At 39.0% G+C, this 11,258-nt stretch overlaps 1 protein-coding gene across 3 annotated transcripts in view; it reads right to left on the bottom strand.

Annotated features, from left to right (window-relative positions):
* Positions 1-11,258, bottom strand: part of GKN2 (gastrokine 2) — a 69,164-nt gene that overhangs the window by 13,213 nt on the left and 44,693 nt on the right. The window contains exon 1 of one of the 3 annotated variants that reach the window (XM_046660705.1): positions 5,780-6,012. The exons of the other annotated variants lie outside the window; for them this stretch is intronic. Coding sequence (XP_046516661.1) covers positions 5,780-5,974 — 195 coding nt within the window. The 5' untranslated portion in view covers positions 5,975-6,012. Of the gene's footprint in view, positions 1-5,779; positions 6,013-11,258 lie in introns of those variants that run through there. 3 annotated transcript variants of the gene reach the window in all.

Genomic DNA, 11,258 nt, shown 5'->3' with positions numbered 1-11,258 from the left:
AAAGAAAGAAAGAAAGAAAGAAAGAAAGAAAGAAAGAAAGAAAGAAAAAGAAAAAGAAAGGAAGAAAAAAGAAAGAAACAAAAAGTGTATTGATTGATTGGGAAGGAAGAAATAAAACTGATTTTATGTAGAAAATCTGAAAGAATCAACAAAAAAATTCCTGGAACTAATAAGCAATTATAGCAAGGCTGTAGGCTACAAAGTTAGTATACAAAAGTCAATTGCTTTCCTATATACTACCAATAGGCAAGTGGAGTTTGAAATTTAAAACACAATATCGTTTATATTAGCACCAAAAAACAATAAAATACTTAGGTATGAATCTAACAAAAAAATGTACAAAATCTACACGAGGAAAACTACAAAACTCTGGTGAAAGAAACCAAAGAACAAATAAATGGAGTGATATTTCATGTTCATTGATAGGAAGACTCAAGATTGTTAAGATGTCAGTTCTTCCTTACTTGATCTATAAATTGAATGCAATACTAATGAAAATCCCAGCAAGTCATTTTGTGGATATTGATGAACTGATTCTAAAATTCACATGGAGAGGCAAAAGACCCAGAATACCCAACACAGCACTAAGGACAAAAATGAAGTTGAAGGACTGACGCTACTCGACTTTGAGACTTATTATAAGCCTTAGCAATCAAGACAGTGGAGTACCAGGAAAAGAATAGATCAACGGAACAGAATAGAAAGGGCCAGAAATAGACCCACACAAATATAGTTAACTGAGTTTGACAAAGAAGCAAAGACAATACAATGAAGAAAAGATAGTCTTTTCAACAAAAGGTGCTGTAACAATTGACGTTCACATGCAAAAAAAAGGAAAGAATCTAGATACAAACCTTACACCCTTCACAAAAACTAACTCAAAATGGATCACGGACCTAAATGTAAAACACAAAACCCTAGAAGATGACATAGGAGAAAATCTGGATAACCTTGGGTTTATTGATGATTTTTTAGATATGACACCAAAGGCATGATCCATAAACAAAAGAATTGGTAAGCTGTACTTCTTCAACATTAAACGTGTCTGCTTTGCAAAGATACTATCAACAGAGTGAAAAGACAAGCCACAGACTGGGATAAAATATTTGCAAAAGACGTATCTGATAAAGGACTCTTGTCCAAAGTATACAAAGAACTCTTAAAACTCAACAATAAAAAAACAAACAATCCAGTTAAAAAATGGGCCAAAGACCTTAACAGAAACCTCATCAAAGAAGATATACAGATGGCAAATAAGCATATGAAAAACCATTCCACTCATCTGTCATCAGGGAAATGCAAACTAAAACAACAAGGAAATACCACCGTGCATCTATTAGAATGGCCAAAATCCAGAACATTAACGTCACCAAATGCTGGGAAGGACATGGAGCAACAGGGACTCTCATTCTTTCCTAGTGGGAATGCAAAATGGTACAGCCACTTTGGAAGACAGCTGGCAGTTTCTTACAAAACTAAACATACTATTAACACAGAATCCAGCAATCATGCTCTTGGTACTTACCAAAGGAGTTGAAAACTTATGTTTATACAAAAACATGCACACAGATGTTTATAGCAGCTTTATTTGTAATTGCTAAAACTTGGAAGCAACCAAGATGTCCTTCCATAAGTGAATGTATAAATAAACTGTGGTACATCTAGAAAATAGAATATTATTCAGAGCTAAAAATAGATGAACTATCAAGCTATGAAAAGACTTGAGGAAACTTAAATGCATATTATTAAGTAAAAGAAGACAAACTGAAAAGGCTACATGCTATATGATTCCAACTATATGACATTCTGGAAAAGGCAAAACTATGGAGAGAGTAGAAAGATCAGTGGTGTCCAGGAGTTGAGCAGAAAAAGGGATAAATAAGTGGAGCACAGAATATTTTTAGGGCAGTGAAACTACTCTGTATGATTACTATAATGGGGGATGCATGTCTTTATACATTTGTCCCATCTCTTAGAATGTACAACACCAAGAGTGAATCCTAACGTAAAATATGGACTTTGGGTGATAATGGTGTGTCGCATAGGCTCATCAGTTGTAATAGATTTACTGCTCTAGCATTGATATTGATCATACAGGAGGTTATACATGTGTGGGGACAGGGGCTATATAGGAAATCTCTGTACCTTCTGCTTAATTTTGCTGTTAACCTAAAACTGCTCTTAAAAAAACGCAATGGTCTATAAAGAAAATTGTTAAAGAAAAGCAGAGAAGACAAAAAAGAGGGAAACAAAAAAGAAAGACTAAAGCAGTGCAATGAATACAAAATAGTTATAAACCTACCTATCTTGATTGACTAGTAGTTAAAAATGGTAGTTATTAGTCCAACTCTATGAACAACTACTTAAATGTGGTTGATTTAAATACACCAAGTAAAAGACAAAGATTGTTTGAATGTATCAAAAAAAAAAAAAGACACAACTATATGTTATATACAAGAAACCAACTTTAAATATAAAGACACAGATAGGTTAAAAGTAAAGGAGTGAAGAAAGACATACCATGTAACACTAATTTTTTTAAAAAGCTAGACTACTTATATTAATTTCTGACAAAGTCAACTTCAGAACAAGGAAAATTATCAGGGATAAAGAATGGCATCACATCACCATAAAGGGTTCAACTCTTCAGGAAGATATAATGGTCTTTAACATGTATGCACCTAACAACAGAGCATCGAAATATATAAGGCAAAACTGATAGAACCACAGTGAGAAATAGAGAAACCCACTATTCTAGCTGGAGACTTCAATACCACTCTTTCAGTAATTGATAGACCAGGCAGGCATAAAATCAGTAAGGATATACTTGAACTGAATAGTACCACCAATCAATTGGATCCAACTGACACACAGACTATTTCATTTGGCAGCAGCAGAATGCACATTCTTCTCAAGCTCATATGGAACATTCACCAAGATAGAACAGGTTCTGGGCCATAACACACACTTTAACAATTTAAAAGAATAGAAAAGATACAATGTATGTTCTCTGACCACAGTGGAATTAAATTAGAAGTCAATAACAGAAAGGTAACTGGACAATCTCAAAATAGTTGCAGATGAAATAACACACTTCTACATAATACGTGGATCAAAAAAGTCTCAAAAGAAATTAAAAGGAAATATGCTGGAAAATTCACAGTGATTATTTGCATAGTAGAATGATACGTGTCAATTATTTTCTTTGATAATTTTCCATGTTTTCTGCAATTTCCTGAGTTACTTTTATGATCAGAAAAAAAAACCTTTTAGCTTATTTTTAAAAAGAAATGTTTAAAGGTAGAATTTACAGGCCATGGTGACCACTTGTGGAAGAGAGGAGGAGGGGGTGAGGAATCAGAGCTGAGGATAGCTGAGATATTGACTAGTTGGTAAAAATGCCATTAAACTAAATAGAAGTTGTAGGAAAATAGTATGTTTGGGGACTAATGAAAATGATTTGATTTGGAGTCTATTTGATTTTAAAACAAGATTGTTAAATAGGTCTAATAAATGCAATTGTAAACTAATGTCTGAACCTTGGCAGGGTTTGATTTGTTTTTCCATTGTGTAGAGTGGCTCAAGTGTTTAGAATGGAGGAGGTCTTCCAGGAAGAGTGAGAAGGGTGATGAAAGAGGAGCATCAAGGACAGAATCCAGCTCCAACATGGAAGAGACAGATGGAAGAAGAAAGGCAAGGAATTATTTGGGTGGTAGAAGGAGCAATTGAAGTAAAAATGGGAGAAAAGGATGTCATAGAAGTTCAAGGAGGAGAGAATTTCAAAAAAGGAGAGACTGTCAGTGTCAAAAAGTACGAAGAAGTCAAGTCATATGAGTACTGGAAACATACACCATATCCAAAATTTCAGAGTTCTACTCCTTGCCTTGCTCCCTTTGAGTCCCAGCACTACCAGTTATCCTTTAGGCCTGAAGACAAGTTGCAGTGGGTTCAGCTGTGACTGGGAAGTGTGGAAGTGGAATCAGAAAATCCACTTGATTCTTTTAAGAGATGTAGGGGGAGGGGAGATACAAGCTCTCTGTATGAGGAAAGTAGAGTTAAGAGAAGGTTTTCATGCTTGTTTTTGGTTTGTTTTTTTAGTACTGGGAAGAATGACCCATAAAAACTGAAAAGAAGTAGTAAACCAGCAGGAAAATATTGAAGTTTGAGGAAAAGGACAGCTATCTGATGGAGGAAAGTGAGCGTCAGAGGCGGAGATATTGGGTCTTGGAAACTAGGAGTGAATTCTTCCAAGATGAGAGGGAATGAAGAATGGGTGAAGACAGAGATTGGGAGATAGAGGGATGACTGTGCAAGAAGCTGACACTTTCTATCTTCTTGGTATAATAGGCAGATAGGTTAAAAGAGGACTTGGATAGACTGGCAAACATTTTGAACAGTAGCTGAAAGGAAGAGGGGAGAAGCTCACTACAGACAGGAAAGTTGAGTTCCACTAACACTATTACAGGTCCAAGGAGGATTATTTTTGAGTTTAAATTCTTTTCTTTTTTACGTCCCATTCAAGAAGAGATAGGAAATTGTTCGGCCTCTTCCAGATTTGAGGAAAGTGGCCATAATTAGTAGAATCTATTTTGTACCTGAATTTCAGCTGCGATCATCCTTGATTGAGCCCTAATCATGTGGTAGGAACTATGCTAGACACAAGGAATGTGAGTTCTGTCTCCAGAGACTCATAGCCTAATGGATATACAAGTCCATCACACATCATCCGTGTACACATTCGATCTATTTTAAAGTAAGTCATGAAATTCCAAGCAATAAATGGTATCTACATTTCTAAAGTATGTATACTTGTTTAGATACCTCTTTGTATATGTGCCTTATATTCCTTTATAAAAAGATCAAATCAAATTTAAAGGTGTGTTAATTACAAAAAAAATCGACATACTACTTATATAATTAAACATTTAAGAGAAAGGACAAGAAAGGCAAAAAGATGTACAGTATAGTATAGTGGTTAATTTCATGGTCCCTGGAACCAGATGACCTATGTCCAGGTTGTAACTTGTTGCTTATATAACCTCTCTGTGCTTCAGTTTCCTCCTCGGTAAAATGGGAGTATCAATAGTATCTACCTCAAAGGTGGCTGGAAAGACGAAATAAAGTGATATATGTAAAAAAAAAAAAAAAATCAAGTGATTGCTTTTTTTGGAGAAACACTCATGGCCACCAACTAAAGTATTAATTTACTTGGAGGAGCTCAAGGGCATTGGAACACACAGGTGTGGGAAAGAGCAAAGAGCCTCCAGACATGCAGGGCAATGTTGGGCTGGTAGGACCACGTCAGGGAAAAAGGGGAATTTCAAGTGGGTATTGGCGAAGATTAAATCCATATAATATTTCAAGCTCAGTGTGTAACAAATTGTAGGTTCTCGATAAGTGAAATAATTCTCACTCAATTTTTCTCTACCTAATTGTGATTAAACTAGATATTTTTAACCATAAAGATGAATCTGAGAGTAAGAACATCATAAGGTGGTCCCCTCAGAGCCACTGAACCCCTAGTTCACACCACCTGGCTCTGCTGCTCCCCTAGGATGGAATGGTCTGACCCTTCATCCCTACGTGTCTGTGTCCAGGCTGTCCCACTGGACTCAACCAAAGGCCCATTTTCTGCCTGAAGCCTCTGTAAATGCTCCAGCTTAAAGAGCTCACACTCCTCTGAATGTTTTCTTTCTATTGCTTGTTTGGAGAAGCTACAAGGCATAAAGCGAAAGAGTACAGGCTTCAGGATTAGATGAAGACATTATTCCATTCTTACCTGCCATGTGACCTTAGACAAGTTGCAAAGCCTCTCAGAACCTCGTCTTCTTACTTTATTTTGGTATATCCATATTACGTGTGTGTCTTGTCTCCCATCACAGCCAAAACGTAATTTGTGAAGGCTAGTACAAAATGAAAATATAGAACCCCCTTGTTCAAAAAGCAGAACAAAAACCTTTTTTCTTTGTTCCATAGTTTCTCTCTTTCCTCAATCCGTGATAGTGTTTTTGATTTGTTATTTAATATTACACTCCCTTGGGCATGGAGATACTTGCCAGGTAAGTACAAATCCTCAAAGGCAACCAGGGCCCCACCCTGTGACTCAGCATGAAGGTGTACGTGTCAGACATTGACTCTTCCTGCAGGTGCACCCAGGCCCCACCAGTGGAGGTGGAGGGATGAGTGCTGGAGAGTCCATCAAGCGAAGTGAGGAGAGGCAGGCGGTGGGACCACACATGGGCCAAGGCTTCAAGCCCCCAGCACCTACTCTATTGTCTCATTAGACTTCACTTACAAAACACAAACTCAAAAACAAAACTATTAAGAATTTCAAGATGGCAACTGCAAAGCATTAAACTCAAGTATGAGACTTGAGGGTGAGCCTGACCTGACTAAAACTGGTCACATGTTCATAAAGTCAACCCTGCCTCTCACAGATTTCAGGATCTTGAGTATGAGCACTGGTTGTTTTATATCTTTGAATCTTCTGTAGCACTTGTGCTTAACTGGGGCATTGCATTAGCCCCAGAACATGGTAAATTGCTGTTAATTGATTATTTTTCAATATGAGAAAATGAGTAAAAGATTGTACGCCTGGTGACCCATTCCTGAGCAGCAAAAGGAAAAACTTTCTTTGTCTGGATAAGGGGAGTTAGTTCTTTATTTAAACCCAATGGAACCTCTGAAGAAACACTCCAATGGATGTTTTATTAAGCATTTCCAGGAATTGGAGGTGGGGGGGTGTGGGTAGGAAGAGTACATAATTGAATAAATATGGGAGCTCAAAATTCTCCAAGGCACCTCTGAGGATCCAAGATCTTCATCTGAGGATGTGTTCTTCCAGAAGTGAAAAGATTACACATGTGCGTATATTTTCTATCTGGGATGTAGAAAAGGAAACCCGTTGAGATCAGTAACTCTGTAGAAAATGCAATGATTCATGAAATCATGTTTCATTGTTCAGGGGCCTTGGGGCAAGTCCTTTACTTCGGCGTCTTTTGCCAAGGAAGTCATGGAGACAGCTCAGTGTCCATTGGGTTCACAAGACCTGGGCTCCAGGTGTGGCTTACACAGCTGCAGCGCTGTGACCCACATCGCTTGGGATCTGATTTTCATCTTCCAATGTGCAGTTCTGTCCTTTCCTGGCCTGATTGCTGTGGTTGAAGGAACACACCTTCAGCATTAGTGCTTTTTACACCATTTTCCCCAAATTGCTTCCATATGAACCCTGCAAAAGGCGTAAGCATTATTATTTCTGACTTAGCTATGAGGTAACTATAAAGCGACGTGTTACTATCACTTTGTGACTTCTATTCCTCATATGGGCATATTTTCTCCAACTCCTTTTCAGAATGGAAGTACTTAACCATGATATACTTAACCATTAAGTACTTCTTCATGATGATGAAAAATACAGTTACTAATCGATATTCTCTTTATCTCTACTTTCACATATTTTATACAAATGATGGCATCACTCAGGAGACCTTTAGCAAGACTTTTCCAAACTCTGTTTACAACACTAATTCTCAAGGTTAACAACCAATCTGAGCATAATATATCATTGGTTGCCTCTGAGGGGATTCAGAAGGTTTGGCAAATGCAATTGGACAGACATACCAGCAGCAACAGAAAGGCAGAGTTATATATATTTTGGAAGGCAGTGGTCCCAGAGGAAACAACAAAAAGCAAGGGCTCTGTGATGCTTCCTCCACTTTGCCGTAATTTGAAAAGAATTTCTTTCCTATACAAAAACAACTATGTAATAAGCATGGATTTTCCAGAATTAGAAGCTTTCCAGCAATAATTATTAAACTGTTATTTTATATGTCCCTGTTGCTATTTTTCAGATGTGTCATTCCTGGCCACAAGCACATATGGAAGATTTAATATGAGTGCATCACTGCCATAAGGCCTGGGGCCTCAGGAACCATAGCTAGAGTCTCAGCTGCAGGCCGGTCAAGCAAGACCATGGGAGGGGCCAGAAGCTTCCCTCCAGGGTGATGAAGTGTGTTCAGACCTCACAATGAACCATCTGACGCTAGACTGTCACAAAGAATATCCAAGTGGTGCATAGGATGCTCAGAAAAACAACAATAAAGGCAAAGAGACTGAGACAGAATCTCTGCATGAAGAGGCTTCCACACTCACGCAAATAAATTACAGTGTGAGGTCAAACAGGCTAAAGGCCAGTTGAGTCCTAAATATCAGAAAATGGGGCAATAATTAAAGGGAAGATGAGATTACTAAAGGCTTCACAGGTGTTAATGACTGGAGGTCAGCCCATTAACACGTCTATACAGGAGAGAGAATCTTGAATGAGGATATTTGATGATGAAAACATGCCCTGTAAGTAAACATTCCAATCAGAGTAAAAGAAGGAAAATGAAAGTTTGATTTCTGTGGAAAAGCTGGAGCGAAAGCCCTTGCAGATCGAATGTACGAACACATAGGATGTGGATTGCATCCCCTCATCCCCTCCCTTTGCTCCACACAGAGGGAGTTCCCACCAGGCTCCACACGACAGGGTGTGGGGTGAAGCGAGGCCTTGTGTGCACTCTGAGATAAAATGCTGATAGGGCTTGGATCTTGGCATGGCCCAGCACCAAGCTCCGTGTGCAGGGCAGGCCCTGTTTACTTATGGGCTAGTCTGCCCCACACCAATCCCAGGGCACTGGGGCCACACCATCTCCTGGGGCTTCCTTGGTGTGTCACCATAGCCAAGGTAGGGCAGCACCTCTCCAGCTGGCTCCAAATATCAGAAATGATAAATATAATGCATTTTTTATCCTCTGGCTTGAACATATCCTTTACGCAATTCTAATTTTTAAATGGTCTTATCAAGCATCATATACGCGTCGGTATATTTTGTGGAGGTGACAAGAAAACATTGACATGTTCTGTCTTTCTCCATGGGAGGACAAGAAACATATAAAACCTAGCTCTCAGGCTGGGAGGGAGAGGAGATTTACTCAGGCTTCCTTAGGAATTTTGGCCTTGGGTGAGACTAGGGTTGACCCCCACAAACACGTACACACACATTCATACATACCACACGAAGTACAGAGGAAGAGGTTCTTCTGATTTGGTGAGCCATGGAAATAACAATATCACATAGAAGAGGAATTTTTTCGAATCCAAGGTGCATCCTCAGAGGCAGCACGATTGTTGTTTTCCTAAGGAAGGTGACCCCCTGGGACATTAATAGGTGTTCGGAAAAATAAATCAACAAAAGACAAAAGAAAAACAACTGGGTTCTATGATAAATTACGTTTAGGAGAATCTGGATGAAGCAATGTGACATAGATTTCTCCCCTATAGATTTCTTAGCACATTTGATATGTGAAAGTGAATTGTCAATCTCTAAGAGGGGGATTATTGGACCCCAAACTCTACCTACCTACCTATCTATCTATCTATCTATCTATCTACTTCTATATCTATTTATTTGTCATGGAGCATCTTCCAGACCAGCTTTTCACAGGCCCACTGGAAAAAATGGCAACCTCAAGTCCTTGGTGAGGGATGCCACGCAAAAAGCATGCTGAGCACTGCACCCATGTACCAAAGTGACCACCCTTTGTGAGTCTGAAGGCATCACGCTGTCCACTCTGACTTCGCAGTGATGTGGCAGTTCCTAGAGTGGGTGAAGACCTCTTCACACGTGTCTGCCCCCACTCCAGTCTTACTGATCTTTTGCAGCTAAAGAGTAAGCTTGAAAGAAATGAGTGCACACATTCAAAACATAAACAAAATCTTACCACAGCTCTACAAATCAATCCACATGACATTTTGAAAGGGATGTTGATAGTGAATCAAGCTTTATAACCGTGTAACCCATCCTGTGATTCTAATCCATGAATAAAAGGACAATCATGGACTCAGGAAGGTTTCTGAAGGGGAAATTTATAGATCGGTGATTAATGGGATACTGTTTTCTTCTTCAGCATTTTGATTTACTGGCCTTAGTTTGTAGGAGAGAGCGGGAAAAAAATTCAAACTTTAATTCACATCCAAGACGGTTATGAGCATTTTTACTTGTTTGCCCAAGTGAACAGTATCTACTCTCTGCCTCTGATGAAAACACTTTTTAAAATTATTTTAACATAATTTCTAAAGATTAAATTTTCTAGAAGCAAATAAAAGGACAGAAATTTCTTTTATAGCTCTGGGGAAAAAAAGTTCCCCCTGGGATACGGGGAAAACGTGATGGAGGCAGTGGTATTTGAGCTGAGCCTTGAAAAATGAAAAGCAGTTTACCAATTAGAGAAAGGGAAGAGGTTGGCACTCCAGTGGGGGAGAACAACATGTGCAAAGGCACTGAGGCATGAAACATCCTGAATGTTCCAGGAACGGTGGGAACTCTGGTGTAGCTGGAATGTAGGTATAGGGCACAGACACAGCTAGGGAGGCTTTGGAAACCTTATTCTAAAGGACCCCCTATAGCATTCCAACGAGCTTAAAGTTTATCTCGTAGGCTGCCACTGAAAGTTTCTAAGCATGACAGAGTCATGTTTATTATATATAGGTACTTTAGAAAGACAACCTTATGGAAAATGGAGAAAACGCACTGGAATATGAGTGACTGGTACCCAGAGCAATCAATTACACACCTGTTGTAAAAGTCCAGGTGAAAGAAGCTGTGGGCAAGGCCAGAGTGAGAGGCCATTCTGAGATGAAATGACAAGGCTTAGTAAATAACTGGATGTGGTGGTGAGAAGAAAGGGCTCAAGACAGCCCCCAGGTTTTCAAACCCGATGTAGAGTACCATGACTGAGAGAGCTCAGCATTGCAGAAAGGGTATAGGTTTGGTGGGAGCAGCTCATAGAACATGTTTAGCCTAACCAAAGCCATTACAGTGGGCTCAGGGAAAGACATGATGAGGAAACCACTTCTCTCTTCTCATAGGAGCTGCTATCTGTAAGGCCCAGTGTGTTCACAGTTTCTCATCTGTGGTCTTGTTTGATTTCAGGGATTATTCTTTATATATTGATATACTATATATATCAGTATATAAAATACTCACACCCACAGCTTCAATTGGACCAGAAGCTATCATAAATCATAGTGAGTTTATTGTGATATCTTCATCTTTAACAAATGATGAGTCAGATCAGCTCCATGTCAAAGTGCCTTGCTAACCAGGTAGATATTCCAAAAGGCTTCCTGGTATGCTGGATCTTGGTGCAGATATGGAAAATGGAGAAGGATAAGTCTTTGACCCCACCTGGTCATGCCTAGTTTGAGTAAAGCCGGTC

Source organism: Equus quagga, chromosome 5, assembly GCF_021613505.1.
Source record: "Equus quagga isolate Etosha38 chromosome 5, UCLA_HA_Equagga_1.0, whole genome shotgun sequence".
NCBI lineage: Eukaryota > Metazoa > Chordata > Mammalia > Perissodactyla > Equidae > Equus > Equus quagga.
Note: the sequence above shows the minus strand (reverse complement) of the source record. Positions and strands in the feature narration are given on the sequence as shown.